We start from the raw sequence: 15,779 nt of genomic DNA on the forward strand, positions 1-15,779 counted from the left end.
AGATAATTCAATGACATATATAGAGAAAAATAAAAATTAATATTCTTCTTTAAATATATTTTTACAAAATTATTTTCAAAATCAATGAAAAAAATTTGGTTCACTAAAATAAAAAATCGAAAGGAAGAATGACATAGGGCCATAAAAACATGAAGGGCTATCCCAAATGGGCCATCCCAATTTCACATATCAAAGTTAGGCCCATCTGTACATAATTCATTGGGCTCAAAAGACTATTCTGCGCCCGTCGCAAATTTCATTCGCATATAACCTAACAACCTTAACAGTGGCAAGTGAAAACAAAACAGCGCCTCTTTCATAAAGCAGAGTCCGCAAGCGCAGTTTGCATTCGTTAGGGTTGTCGTTCGGTTACCTCGTCCAACCAAACCAGGTATTGCAACAGCCTTATTCTTATGTTCTTACTCTTTAGATGGAGTGAGGTTGGAATTATAGAGAGGTTTTCTTCTGAATCTAAGACTGCAAGTGCTTTCTTTTAAATTTGCCTAGCGTGGTAACTCTACTGAAATCTTATGTTTGCCTATTTCATGTCATCTAGTTTTTCATGCAACCTATGTATTTAGTTTGATCAATATGATGTTTTCTATTCAAAGCTAAAATGTGGAATTAATTTTGTCCAGTTAAAAAGAAATTTGATAATTAAAATTCAAAATGTTGGATTCATTCTCGCGGTTGCTTTTTTATCTCCTTGATGTGGATGATTATTTTTGGGGAGTTCATTAGGTAAGGTGTTAGTGTAAAACTAGAAATTAAAAATAAATTTATTAATTTTAAAAATATCTGAAACAATGGAGTTGAGTTAAATTTTAAGATTCGTTCCAAACATTAGAACTCATGAACTAAAAAATTTAATTGAATTACTGATTAGTAATGAATTTGATTCCAAAAAGGTCCCAGTTAATACTGTGAAATCCAAATTGAAGTATAGCAAGGTGAAAGGAAGTACAAGAGAATGGCGAAGTCTTTGAGATCAAAGAAAGAGAAGAGGCTGAGGGCCATTCGAAGGGAGATTGTTGAACCCTTCTATGACAAGAAAGAAGCTGCTAAGCTTGCCGCCCAAGAAGCTGCCCTTGCTGCACCGAAGCTGCCACTCCCTTCTCGATCAAATACTGCCATGGATGTCTCTACTTCCACTAACGACAACACCATGGGTACCATGTCACTTCTTTTACTTTATGGTTTATTCCTTCCCTCTGCTTTGTTTATGTGAAATGTGAGAATTACCTGAGTAGTTCTGATTATATGTTGATTTTTGTGAAAGAATTTGTTTGTATCTGTTAAAATGCATTAAACAGAGGGAAGTTGATCCTATACTACTTGTTACTATGCTCTTAATCAGTAAGCCAAGAATTACAGCTATGACTCTTCTTTGAAACACCAAATTGCTAAGCTAATTAGGGAACTATCATTCATGTCATGCTGATTGGAACTTTAGTTAAAAAAGATGGTTTGCTTTCTGAGCATTAACAATACCTTTGTGAAAGCTGTGTGGCATAATATAATTGTTATCTTAAAGAAAATCCCAAATTCGTACTTCTTTTTAATTATTTATTTGCATCAGATTCCCATGCAAGAACAATCTAATATCTTATATTTGCTTTTAAATTTGCCAGATGTGGAGATGGCTGATGGCGTTCAAAAGATGGCCTCGTTAAAGCCTGTTGGTGGAATAGGGAAGAAGATGAAAAAGAAATTGAAAATAGCTAAGAAGAAGCGTCGTGGTAAGGGAAAGCTCAGGAAAACGCACATATAAACTCAGAATAGAGAATGGTAATCATAACTCATTTATTTCCATTTTCCAACATGAATTCGAACATTATATCTTGCCATTGCATATTACATGCATCTGTTTTTTTTTTTTTTTTTTTATATATAACCATCATATTTGTATTTTGAGAAACTCTAGCTGTTCAAATGGCTAGTCTTTAATAATTAACATTGTTATTTAAGAATGTTAAATTAATTTGTTTGTCCCTGATCTATTTGAGGATTTCTAAATAGGTCTTTATGCTTTAAAAGTTTGTAATTAGGTCCTTGAACTTATTTCCATCAAAAGTTCTTGATTCATGAGAAAGTCTTCAATAGGGGCCTTTATGAAAATTTTGAAATAGTATAGGAACGGGGTGCTAGTATTTTTTTATTCAGTAGTTCCCATCACTATTTGGAAATTTTTAAATAGATTGCCATACTTTAACCGGGATCAAGATTATCACATCTAACTTCAACGGAATCTTAATCATCCAAGGACCCAATTATAAATTATAAAGACATTTAAAATTTTTAACATAGTTCAAGGATAATCGATCACTTTAATCATTTAAGAAAAATAAGTGTTGTAACAGACATCTTTATGTAGTTAGTCACTAGGTCGTGAAATAAGTATTATGACATTGTGATTTACAATACGCATGAAGCTTGGATGCTTCTTAATGATACAGATATAGGGATGTGAGAGATTCTTAAAAAATTAAGATAAGATGCAACTTAGATATGTGAACACAACACACACGTAACAAGGTCAAATGACACTAAATAGCAAATTTGGCGACACCTTTAATAGCTTTTGACAGGAGTTAAATTTGTCAATTTAATCACTATGTTGAAAGTTCTTATAAAATGTGTCTATAAAATTTCATGTAATTTAGAAATTTATTGATATTTCCTTTCATTACTTTATTTTAATTATATAATATCGATATATAAGTTTTTTTTATTAGATTACTTATCAAGAAATGTCTGAATTATTTAAAATTTGGCATACATGATCATTGAGATAATATAATGTGATTCAACTCAATTGATAACTACTTGCACGTGTCATTTGATCTTGTCATACAAGTGTGTGTCTATATATATATATATATATGAAAGCAAGTATCCTCTTACTTTAAGAGTAAGTTTACTTATGATTAATTGTCAATTTTAATTAAACAAAATATTAAATAGTTTTCAAATTTTTTAAAATTTTGCAAATTTGATGTATGTATTAAGAATTTTTAATTTAATAATTAGATTGTTAAAATTTGATGTACAATATAAGTTATTGTGTAGAATAAGTGGGCCCCTCCTCTCTCTCTATGTATAAATAACCCAGTTAGGTAAAGGAATTTGCTATAAATCATGGTAGAAGACATTAATAACATTAGATGTCATACTATTCTGATAATTGACGTTTGGGGTGTATCAGTCTATTTGTCATGAATATCTTTAACATGGCAGAGCATATCTGTTTAAGAATCGTGCAGGTTTTTAATTATGTGCCATGTGGATTGAACGTTCGGTCTAATGCATTGACACCTTGGTTGTGATATTTGCTGGTGTAGGTTGTGGTGAGCTAGATAAAAGTCTTCGTACTATTATCTTGATCCATGAAGACTGTTCAAATTTTGATAAAAGAACATGAAGGCCATTCATATCTCAGCATTATAAGCTGAGGACCTTTTATTAACTAGGCTTAACTATTGAGGTACAGCACAATTATAGTTTGGAGAAGTGGTTGATGTTGATGACTCTTTCTGAACATGAAGGATAGGCTATTTAATTCTGCTCCAACCATGTACTTGAATGTGAAAACTTGATAGAGCTATTTACGTTTCTTACCATTCTATTTTTCTCAATTTTGTTGCTTTATGAAAGTGACCTTGAAGAACCTGCAGAGATTTTAATTCCTGTATGGAAGTTACTTTTGAGGTGTCTCGTCAGTTTAAAATGTTTTATAAGAAGAAATGAATTAAAGCAACTTAAGGTTGTGTTTGTGTGTGTACACTAATACATAGTTAAATTTTTAACTTTTAGTGATTATCTAAATAAATTATAAAAATTAAACTTTAAACATAAAAATCTATAGAATATAATGACACAATAATCTTCATGTTACGTAATGAATATAACAAATGGAAAAACAATAAACTCAACATATTACAACATAAAATTTGATGAAAAGATTAAGGAAGAGAAATTAAAAATACTTTATAACTGTTTTAAAGGTTGATAGATCAACCTAATTCCGCAAGTCACTATAGGTTAGGTTAAGTTAGGATTTTAATCCAATGTAAAACTAGGTTCAACTTAATTCAACTTCTTTTTTTAAGTAGGTTGAGGGTAGGTTGAGTTGAGTTAGACTATTAGACACCTAATTTTATTTTTGTACATTGTAGGAGTGATTGTGCCATTATATAAGACTTTAATGAAACCGTGTTCAATTTTTATAATTCTTTTCGATAGGCATTAGTACATTCTCAATAGGTTTTTTTTTTTTTTAATTATTTTTATTTTTTATACTTTGTATAAGGGTATTTATTATATTTAAATGTTTAAAATTAAAAAATATGACTTAAATAGATGTTGAATCCATACAAAATAAAGTTGTGTCCATTTGAATCTACTTAATTTTAGTTTTTTATATATTTTTTTATTCTTTTAATTTTAGCTGCTTTTGTTTTAGTTTTTTTCCTTCAAATTTTGGCTCTTGTAATTTTGAAATTTCTATTTTAGTTTCTATATATTTTATTTTATTTTTCTCTGTTATATTTAACGACCAATTCAATGGCAAAAACCGATAAATTAGACTCATTAAGAAGAGAGATTTATAGAAGATCATGAAGACAGTATCGAATGAAGTTTTATTTTTTCGACACCAACGAATAAAATTTTGTTAAATCTCAGAAAGTGGGAATATAATGCCTTTTTTAGAAAACAAATCAGGTTTAGTATATAATTTGGTCTACTGCCAACAAAATAAAATTATAATTTGATCTATGAACTTTTAAAAAAATTTAATAACATCTCTAAACTACAAAAATGTAATTAAGTTTTTTTTTATATATAATATTTTTGCAATTTAGTCCCTAAGCATAAGTTCTGTCAATTTTCTGTTTTTTGTGCTGATGTGAAATTTTTTTTTCAAAATAAAAATTAATTTAGGATTTTTTTCATTCGTGCAACCTTCTTCATTTATCTTATCTTCTCCTTTTCAAGTTTTCATCTTCTTCAATGATTTCATTTCTATTCTTTTCATCATCTCATTCTTCTTTCTCTTCTCTATTCGTTGCCATTCACCTTTCATTTTACTGTTCGAATTCCTAATTCAGAGATTAAGAATTAAGAGCTTGAAAAATTAATGATTATAAAGATTACATATGTTTTAATAGGCAGGAATTAAAAACTAATACACATAAATAATGACATGAAACAATTATGTGATGTAACTATTCAATTATGAAAATATAAAAAAAAAAATTAAAATTTCATAAATTGTATATAAACTTTTAAATTTGGAAACTAAATTATAAAAATATAATACAATAAAAGAGTTAATTACATTTTTTAGTTTAAAGATCTAATTAATTTTTTGTAAAAAAGCAACTGATTCATGTATTAAACCAATAAATTATATAAAAAATAATAATGTTATTATGATTTCCTTTCTATCAATAATACTAAATTTCCTTCTAGGCTTACGAAAGGCGAGGATCACGACACGAAAATTAAACCTTTTAAATGTAGTTCTTTTTTCAAAGGCGTGAAATCATTAAAGTTGAAAATTACTGTGGTTCAGATTTTTCTTTTTTTTCATTTACAACGTTGAATTATTTTGGATAGAGGATTTTTCTGTATCAACATTCAAAAGTTCAATTTAATCGAGATCAAGAAGCTATTGGTGACGAGATAAATTCAATACTTTTTATTTTTATTTTTATTTTTATTTTTATAAACAACTACTCCCTCCATGAATCAAGAGTTATTTGTTTTGAGGATTAATTTTTTTTATAGAATGTTTTAGTTTTGAAAAAAAAAATTGAGTTTAATTTATTCTCAAAAAAGTAGTTATAATATAATTTACTTTATTTTTTATTTCCATAATAAAGGATGAGGATGTTTTATTCTAATAAGAATATGAGAAAGTATATTTTAACCCATTTATTTAACTTTTTTATTTTAATTAATTTAACATTTTAAAACATTCTTAGTAATGTTAAAATCTCATCAAACACATTTTTAAATATTTTCAGAAATAATTTCTAATAATAAAATTAATGAAATTATCAATAAATAAAATAATAATATTCTAAGATAGTTGGTTAAAAATTGAATAATTAATTTGTATCTATCTAAGGATATACTAGTAATTCCCAACTGTTGAACTCTTAACTCCCTAGTCCTTGTTAGCCGAATAGTAGATACTTGTAAAATATATTTCGATACGCAAGTTAGGACAAATTCAAATATCTAAATGAGTAATAAATGAGCAATAGTTTCATCTTAATTTGTGTAACTATTTATACCAATCATAATAGACTTAAGCTTGATGGACTTTGTTTCTCCATTACCAATTAGGTAATATAGTTGCTAATGATGAATTAACCTCTTAACCTAGCTTACTCCCTTTATTAGTTGAGTCATTTGTAGTCTTTGCAGTTCAATAGTGTCGGGCATCTCAACTTGCTCAACAATCAAGAACACTAAAATTGTTCAAAACAAAGTATGTGCATAAGAGTGAACTCATTATAAATAATTTCGACACACAATAAATTATATAACATTAATGTTTTGACTATTTTAGCCACCAAGGCGATTGAGACTAAAGTAGTGACATAGGATATTACTTTCGATCAAAGTGTTATTATCGACTATCTCAATGGTCAAAAAAGAGTACGATATATTTCGTGATCTTTTTTAGTGTACTATTCAACTTTTGTTTTTTTGAAAAAAATAATACTATTCAACCGAAGCTTAAGAGAAAAGTCACAACTCTTGTTAAATACTTAAATTTGAGTGGAACAATAAAACAATAGGAGAATAAATGGATGATAAACCTAAAGTATCAAGTTGTTATTACAAGTTCTAATACTAATAATCACCATCATATTACTTATTTATTTTCCATATAATATGGTGCTTTGTGCTAACGAGGGATATATAAAAAATGTTATATGTTTATAACAAAATTTCCACTAAATTTTCATCTTCTAGAGAAAGAACAAACAACAGCCGTGTCAGTTTAATTAATTAATTTAACTTTATTGAGTGTAATTTTCCTGTTCAAATGTGTAATGCATGTCTGAACGTAGGGAAGTAAGCAAAGTTGGCGTGGGTCATTGTTTCGGCCCAAATTTCTTACAACTCTGTTTGAAAAAAACAAACAGAAATTTCTTACAACTTTGTTTGAAAAAAACAAACAGAAATTTCTGACAACTTTGTTTGAAAAAAACAAACAGTTGCTACCGGCAGAAGAAACTCTTTGTTTGACAGAAAATATGGTTTAAGACTTTTAAATCAGTGCAACTTGTGGACTGTGGTCCTTAAAAATATAATAAAAAAATTAGTTCAGCTTTTAGAAAATGGCTCAACTATCGCATCATGAAAAAGATATAAGTTTGATAAGATATTTGATGAATATATAAATTCATGTGATTAAAATTTATTTTAATCAAAATAAATTTGTTTGTTATCTAGATGTTATAATTTATTTTCTTAAACTAATTAAAATAATTTATAGATGATAATTAAGTTTTTACATTTTTTTTCTTATTATTCCCATTAATTTACTTAAAATTCCTATTTGCTCTTGTTATTTAATTAAGAAACTCTTTTACCTATTTCATTTTCTCATTCTCATTATAAAAATTGTTTTATGTTATGTTATTTTACTTTCAACAACTTATTTTATCAAATCCTTTTAATTTAGTTGTTATTGGTTTGAATGATACTAAACTTGATCTCTTTAAGGTATAAGGTTTTAATTTTATATATGAAAAAAATATTGTTAATAGATAAGACACTGCTAAATGTAGTTAGTTAGATTTTTCAAGAGATATTAATCATCAATAAAATCAGTAAATATTTCATACCAATCACAAAATTATTAAAATAAAAAAATACTTTCAATTCATTAATTAGTTTATAAGCTTTCACAATTATTCAACTATTAGTTTATAGTTTATAAACTTTTTAACTTAATTATAAACCAGTTTTACTAAATTAATTCGTACTAATTCTTGTGTGAGACTCAATTTTTTCTTCTTAGTGTATGTCTGGATTCACGTTTTAACCGGTTTGACGCAAAAGTAAAAAATTGTAGCGTCTTATTTTCGTGTCGTTTACATGATTAAAGCCCGGGAAACATGAAACCAAACATACTATTATACAATTCGCAATAACACGTCACATGCTAGAATATGAGATCGGGTATGGTTTTTTTTTCTTTCTCATTCATTAATTCTCTTTGACATTTTGAGCCAATTTATTTTTTTTGTTTATTTAATGTGCTTCTTCTTTGTAGACTAATTGTTTCAGAACTTGTCTTGATTTTTATTGTTGTTGAATGATCTGTACACAAACAAATTAACATTATAAAGACACGTTTTTTTTCCCTCATGTCAAGCAAAAATTAGTTATCCTACATAGTTATTCTTTGCTAATTAACCTCTTGGAAACTTAATCCCTTTATTCTTTGAATTAACTTATTATAAATCAAAAAGTGGAAAAATAATCTTCTTTAGAGCTGAGTGGATAAAAGCTTATATATTTTTTTTAGAGTCTATCCATGGAATAAAAAAAATTAACTAAAAAATTGCACGAATTATAATTGTAAAAATCTTATTGGAAATAAAATTTTTAATCATGACCTCACCATATATGCTAATACATATTTAATTGGTAATTACAATTGTGAGACTAAATTAACGCGATATCCACTCGATACTTGATATAGAAGCTATATAAACGAACGGATAGGTTTAAAAATAAGTTAATAATGGAAAAAAAAGTCAATGTTATCTTAAAATATGTATTGACTAGTGAATAACCATGGTAGGATTGTTCAAAATCTGCGAGGAAAATTTTCTATCTTTATTGTCAACAAAAAAAAATTCAACGCATGCAATTGGCAGATAGTTATTGGATTCTAAGGTTGGTAATTATGATTTAATTATTATTGATCATGTCCATGCATATATTATAGAATATGTTTTACAATATGCCTGAAACTGAAACATATTTGAGTTTGAGGGTTTGGATTATTTAGGAGTGTAGTTTAGTTTGAGTCAGAGTGTTTTGATATTGTGAAAATGTGAAAATTTTAAATAACTGTTGTGAGAAATGATGATATAGTTTAAGTTTGCATGCATTTTCACGCTGATCTACTAATGGGTTTTTTTAAGTTAGAGAAATCATACTTGTACACCTGATATTTTATATATTCTACTAACATCTATCATTTTTATTTTATTTTTTCTTCTTAGTTTGTTATATAATATTTTTTATAAGTGTCTAATGAGTTGTTGAGGTTTTGGATAATAATATTTTTTAAGATATGGTCAACGAGCATAATAGCATTTGCTTTACTCACGTTTCTAGGAGGGAATGAGGTTGAGGTGTACTACACCTTGGCTTTATGGCTACAAAGATGCCATCAGAGACAACTTGGAATATTCCCCCTATGTTTTAATTATTATTTATTATAATATATTTACCTTTTCTCTTTTTTTTTTATTATTAATTTTGTCCTTCCAAGTCACTTACAAATAAGCTCTTGAATGTTGTTGTCCTTTGAAATTTGGCAATGGCTAGCTGGCTATCCTTGAATGTTGTGAATTGTGTGCAAAATTGTTGCATATTGCATAATTTTTTTGAACATTTTCTTGTTCATGTACCTTACAAATTAAAAAAGGTGCATGATTGACATTGATAGAGATAAATTAATTAGAGGGCCGAAAAGGAATTTTGAAAAATGGAAATCATACATTAGATAATCAACAACATGCTTAGGTTGCTTCTTCATTAACATATAAACTCTTTTTAATAAATTATAACACCGTCTTTTGCTATACACGTTTTCATCTAATAAACTTATTGCAGTAAAAAAAACAAATTATTTATGCTATATTTGCTATGGAAAAACATGAAAAAGAGGGGAATAAAATTGAAATGGAAATGATAAAAAAAGATAAAATTTAAAATCATTTTTTAGATTTTATTTTTTATACACTTTTAGTATAAATTATTTTACTTTATTAATTAAAAATTATTGTTACTATAACTGTTAGAAGATAATTATTATAAACATTAATAAACTTGTTATATATAATAATAATTATGATTTAATAATCATTACTTTTTTTTACTACAGTCATTATAGATGGTTCAATATATATATATATATATATATATATATATATATATATATATATATATATATATATTATTTCTATTTTTTTTGTCACATCTAACATAGGCATTATTGTCAAGAAACGTAAGGGAGATACATATAATCTCGCGTAAAAATTTGCATTTCGCAAGGTTTATAATAAAAAAATGTGTTTGAAAAATTTTCTCTATAAACATTTTAAAAAATAATAATATTTTTTGATGAGTTAAATTTTATTTATATATAAATTAAAATGAGAAAAAAAATTACAAATTAACTCAAGTATAAGTTATTTTAAATTATAAAATTATTATTATTTTTTATTTAATTTATTTATAAAAATATTTATCTACTTATAAATGTACCGTAACGATTTCTCATGAACCGACCCAAAATATATATGTAAATTATTAATCCAACATTATATTCAAATATAAAAGACTATGTATCATGGTGGTCTCTCATAGACCGACCCAAGACACGTGCTGATCTGATATATATATATATATATATATATATATATATATTAACCTTTACTACTGAATGATTAAGTTAAAATCCCGATGATGCATAATTATATGGAGTTTGTAGTTTATATATAGAGAGCGGTGGTAATGGTAGCTGAAAGTGTCCTCTCATCTACCTTAGATATCAGATATGAATCATATCTAAATTATATATTGTCAAGTGGCAATGCAAAGATCGCTGCAAGTCTCCTCTCACCAACCTTAATTAATATGCCAACATATGAACCAGTCTAACTTAACCAATCTAGATTTTAATCACTTTCATCCATTCACACACACTTGTGAAACTGTAATATATATATATATATAGATCATTTTATTCTAGGAATAAGTCTACCTAGATTTATTCTGTTTAATAATTAATATTTTACATTAAATTTTAACGATCCAACCATTCAATTTAAAGTTTTTAATGCATAAATCGAATCTACAAATTTTTAGAAAATTCAAAAATCATTTGATACTTCATTTCATTAATTCAAATTGACGGATAATCATAAAATCATTTTATACATTGATTCAAATTAATGAAACAAAGTATCAAATGATTTTCAAATTTTCTAAAAATTTGCAAATTTAATCTATGCATTAAGAACTTTAAATTGAACGGTTGAATCGTTGAAATTTAATATAGAATATGAGTTATTGAATGGAATAAGTCTAGGTAAACTTACACTTTGAATAAAATGATTTTTCTCATATATATATATATATAATGAATAAAACTAGAGTAAGACTCTTGTTTTTTTTAGTAATGCATTCTAATTTATAAAATATAAGTATATTACAAGTTATATTAATTTAACGCATTTTAGTATTATATTACATAAAATAAATATTTTATTTTTATACTGAGATTTTAGTTGATGCAATGTATATATAAATATATTTATATATAATTAAAATTTATTATAAATATATTTGAATATATAAATTGAAGTTAAATATGCTTTTAGTCTTTAAAATTTTGTTGTTGCGAAATTTTTTTTACTTGTTTTAGTTTCTGAATTTTTGCTTATTTTCAGTTTAGTCCATCAATTTTTTGTCTCACTAACATTTTTTATCCTTGATATTAAGAATTTTAATTTGTTTGGGAAAAAATTATGAACTAAAATCAAATAAAATTTGTTTACGGACTAAAAATAAAAATTAAAAAAAGTTCAAAGACAAAAAAAATATATTTAACCAAATAAATTATATTTTGGATTTACAATGAATAAATTTAATCATAATATAAAATTATTATTCACTATTGATAATTTAGTTTAAATAATTATTAAAATTTAATTTAGAACAAAGACGGAAGGAAGAAGGTAACAATTTCTCATTAGTCTAACCTTTTATGTGGAGTGATACACTATGGAACAAACTATCAATTTTGTCCTTCAACTATTACCTTTTCTTTTTCTTCTCCAAATAAGCTTTTTAAAATTAAATTATGTAATTAGTCTTTACAGTATTGAAAATTCATCAATTTGGTCTTTATGTTGATGAAATTTATTAATACAAAAGGACTATTTGTGGATTTGTTTAATACTTAAGGGAGTATGTAGCACAAATTCCAATACTTTAAGAACTACTTATATAATTTAATTACTTTAAGGATTATATAAGAGAGAGTAACATTTTAGGAGTCGATGGATTGTCTACTCTACATTACGAGTCTTACTCAAAAGAAATATTATAGGTTGTACTTAATATTTATTTTCCCTTTTTAATTTATTTTTTATGTGTGACCTTTTATGTACTCATTATATTGGTAATAAATTAAATCTTATTTCATATTATAAAAAGTGAGCATTATCTAACAACATATTACTATTACTTAAGTAATAAGAATTTAAAAAAGGTGTATAAATTATTTAAAATATTACTATTATAATTATCACTAGTGTAAAAATTGAATTTAAAATCAGAGTTTTAAGATCGGTTACCTTGTAACCGATCTTAAAAGTGACGCGGGTAGCAATTTTGTAAATAATATGAATATTTTTAAGATCGGTTAAAAAAGAACTGATCTTAAAAGTTGTATCATACATAACTTTTAAGATCAGTCATAAAGTAATCGATCTTAAAAGTACTTTTAAGATCGGTTATTTTATGACCGATTTTAAAAGTGCTACTTTTAAAATTAGTTATTTCAGAATTGATTTTAAAAGTGCTACTTATAAAATCGGTTATTTCAAAACCGATTTTGTATGTAGTATACAAAATCGGTTCTTAAATAACCGATTTTAGAAGTATCGTCAGAAACCTTTTATATTTCTCTCCATTCTTATTCTCTTTAATCATTCCCTCCATTCCTTTTTTTACTCTCTCACGCTCTCATTTTCTAAAGTCTCCAATAAGGTAAATTTCGTTTTCGTTTTTGTCTTCTCATGCTCTTCTTATGTCTCTTTTCATTTTCTCATGTTCTTCTCTTGTCGCTATTTTCATTGTAGGTTCATTTTAGGCAAATTTCGAATCTGGAACGGCCCGTTCTTCAAGGAGAACGACCCGTTCTTCATGGAGAACGACTCGTTCTCCTTGCAGAATGGGCCGTTCTCCCTGAAGATCGGGCTGTTCTGATGTCCGTTCTTCAAGTAGTCTTTTAACAACCTGGAACGGCCCATTCCAGACCAGGACTTTTAAGATTAGTTATAAAACAACCGATCTTAAAAGTTAACTTTTAAAATTGATTATTAACCGATTTTAAATGTCTAACTTTTAAAATCGACTCTTTTAAAATCGGTTATGAAATCAATTTTAAAAGTTGAAAATAACTAATTTTAAAAGTCTTTTTTTCACTAGTATATTTTTCATGAGACTTAACGTAATAGTATTCTAATTTAATATTATCCTATTAAGGCCAAAACAATATATTAATTTTTTTTGCAAGAATTTAAATAAAATAATAAAGTTTGTATTTTTAAGATTTTTTAATTAATTAAAATTATAGAAAATTTGTTTTGAATTAATATGATTACAAATGTCGGGTTTTGATTTCATTTGGACATCCTCACATGTGTCAAACAATTGATTATTAGATTTTAATTATTCCAATAACTCATAAAATTATTTATTAAATCCTAATTCTTTAAGTGTGAAAATCTAAGATCATTGATTAATCAATTAATTTATTGTAAAAGTTAACCAAACAACTTGCATTAAGATAATATATTATAAAATTTGGCTAATAAACCTAACACTATTCTTAGCCATAAGTTTTATTAGGCTTCTCTTCGAGTTCATGTTTCAAAAACGTCTTCCAATAACATTCATTCCCAAAAAATCATATTATGGGTGATCAAACCATAATAAGTATGAAAGGTAGAAATGAAGAACAAATGATTAAAATAAAACTTGAATAATCAATTTAGAAAAGAGACGTGAAATAATGTCTAACAACATCAACCCCCAACATAAGTGAGCTTAGATACTCATGGTCACAGAAAAATGAAAATAGATGGATAAACATAGAAGAAGGGTATGAAAGTTAAGGAGTACTTCATAGTTGTCTCTTTTTTTTTTCTAAAGAAACTACAATTTGAAATAGGTCATAACTCTCTTATTGAGTCTTTAAATATGAAAAATAGTATCCTTAAGAGAAAATTGTAAATCTCTAGAATAGACATGGCAATGGTGTGGGGCGGGGCGAGTTTTATGTTTCTTGCCTCCGCTCCCGCAGATTTAAACCGCCTCTACTTCCGTCTCTGGTATCCGTTAGGGATAAAATCTAGATACTCATTCCCACTCCTGGTGAGGTTCGGATTTCCCTGCCTCGCCCCCGTCCTCGCTCCTGGACCTTTCTTTTTGTTTCTAATAAATATGAAAAATTAAAAATAAAAGAAAAGTAAGATAATACAAATTTTTACATCTCTTTTGGCCAAAATGCCTCTCTAATTTTGGTTTATACACACACACACATATATATATAAAGGTAGTTTTGTAATTATATTATTAAGCAAGGTGGGGGCAGGAGCGGGGTGGGTATTAATATCCCCGTCTCTGATCTTACCAATCGAGAAAAATCTGAACTTAAAATCGAACTCGATCAACACAAGTTTTCTCCATCCAAATCGGGACGGGTTTTGGCAGCTACCCACGGGACCGAATTAGAATGTTTTGCCTACTCTAGAGTTGGATTTGCTTAAACGAGTTGAATATTTTTCTTAAATGAAGCACATGAAATGTAGACCCTAGAAAGTCCTTTCTTAATTAAGTGTGACAAATGGATGCTTATGCGAGACTTGATAATAAAAAACTCTCTCTAGTCTCACCTAAGCGACCCGAAATAAAGAAAAAGGTTTGGAAGACCCAAATTCAAAAGACAAATCTCACTTTTTAGAAAAAAGGTGGTGCTTTATTACATATTAATTCAGTCCATGAGTTAAGTACAAGAATATTTTCTTGTACAAAATATATTTATATATATATATATATATATATATATATATATATATTATGTCATTATTAGGGATTGTAGAAATTATGACATATAATAAATGTTAATTATTTTATTATTACTGTTGATATATTAATTGCTTTGTTATTGTTAGTATTAAGAATTTTACTCAAATATTTATTAATAGATTGATTGTACATTCATTATATAAGAAGGGGTAGAGTGAGACTTTGAAAATAAATGACAAATTATATTTTTCTATATCTTCCTTTCTATTGTCTTTTTTTCTAGGCATTGTTTGTGAGATCCCACTGTTTTTTAACATGAAGTGCATGAATTCACACACAATGTTATATAAATCTTAGAAAGCAAATCAGATTTTGGGTGGCTCTGAGGTCTACCGACCTGAACATTATAGAGCAACCTTTTTACGAACACCTAATGGTCAACTTATATGAAAGCTTTCAAACCCAAAATATCAAAACAACAATTACCTCGGAGGAATCAAATCTTAAAACTTCAAAACAATCAACCAACAACACAACCACCGACAAATCAAATCAAACAACAAAATTAACACTACAAATTAAAATGAAAAAGTAAAGGAGACAAGTGGACAAAACCAGAGTGCATGAGAGAAAGGACGAGAGAGCGTGAGTTTGTGGTCGAAACAATGACAACATCACCCAAAATGAATGGAGGA

The 15,779-nt window shown here is 26.9% G+C and overlaps 1 protein-coding gene across 3 annotated transcripts; it reads left to right on the forward strand.

Annotated features, from left to right (window-relative positions):
- The first annotated feature begins 256 nt into the window (after positions 1–256).
- On the forward strand, positions 257–3,635 carry LOC109792310 (uncharacterized). Of its 3 annotated transcripts, none has more exons than XM_020351706.3 (4): positions 257–391; positions 909–1,169; positions 1,632–1,788; positions 3,342–3,635. In XM_020351706.3, the coding sequence occupies exons 2-3, from the start codon at positions 971–973 to the stop codon at positions 1,769–1,771; spliced, it is 339 nt and encodes a 112-aa protein (XP_020207295.1). In that variant the 5' UTR covers positions 257–391; positions 909–970; the 3' UTR covers positions 1,772–1,788; positions 3,342–3,635. The 3 variants fall into 3 exon arrangements, with proteins under 3 accessions (XP_020207295.1, XP_020207296.1, XP_020207297.1); XM_020351707.3 differs by having other exon boundaries at positions 265–391; positions 947–1,169; XM_020351708.3 differs by having other exon boundaries at positions 287–391; positions 942–1,169.
- Positions 3,636–15,779: the final 12,144 nt, after the last annotated feature.

The sequence above is a fragment of the Cajanus cajan genome, chromosome 2, assembly GCF_000230855.2.
Source record: "Cajanus cajan strain Asha chromosome 2, NIPB_CcT2T_4, whole genome shotgun sequence".
NCBI lineage: Eukaryota > Viridiplantae > Streptophyta > Magnoliopsida > Fabales > Fabaceae > Cajanus > Cajanus cajan.

Bases quoted from the DNA above. Each gene is read 5' to 3' on its own strand.
- LOC109792310 (XM_020351706.3), top strand. From the start codon at position 971: ATGGCGAAGTCTTTGAGATCAAAGAAAGAGAAGAGGCTGAGGGCCATT. The intron at 1,170-1,631 runs GTACCATGTCAC...TAAATTTGCCAG, and splicing joins CACTAACGACAACACCATGG to ATGTGGAGATGGCTGATGGC.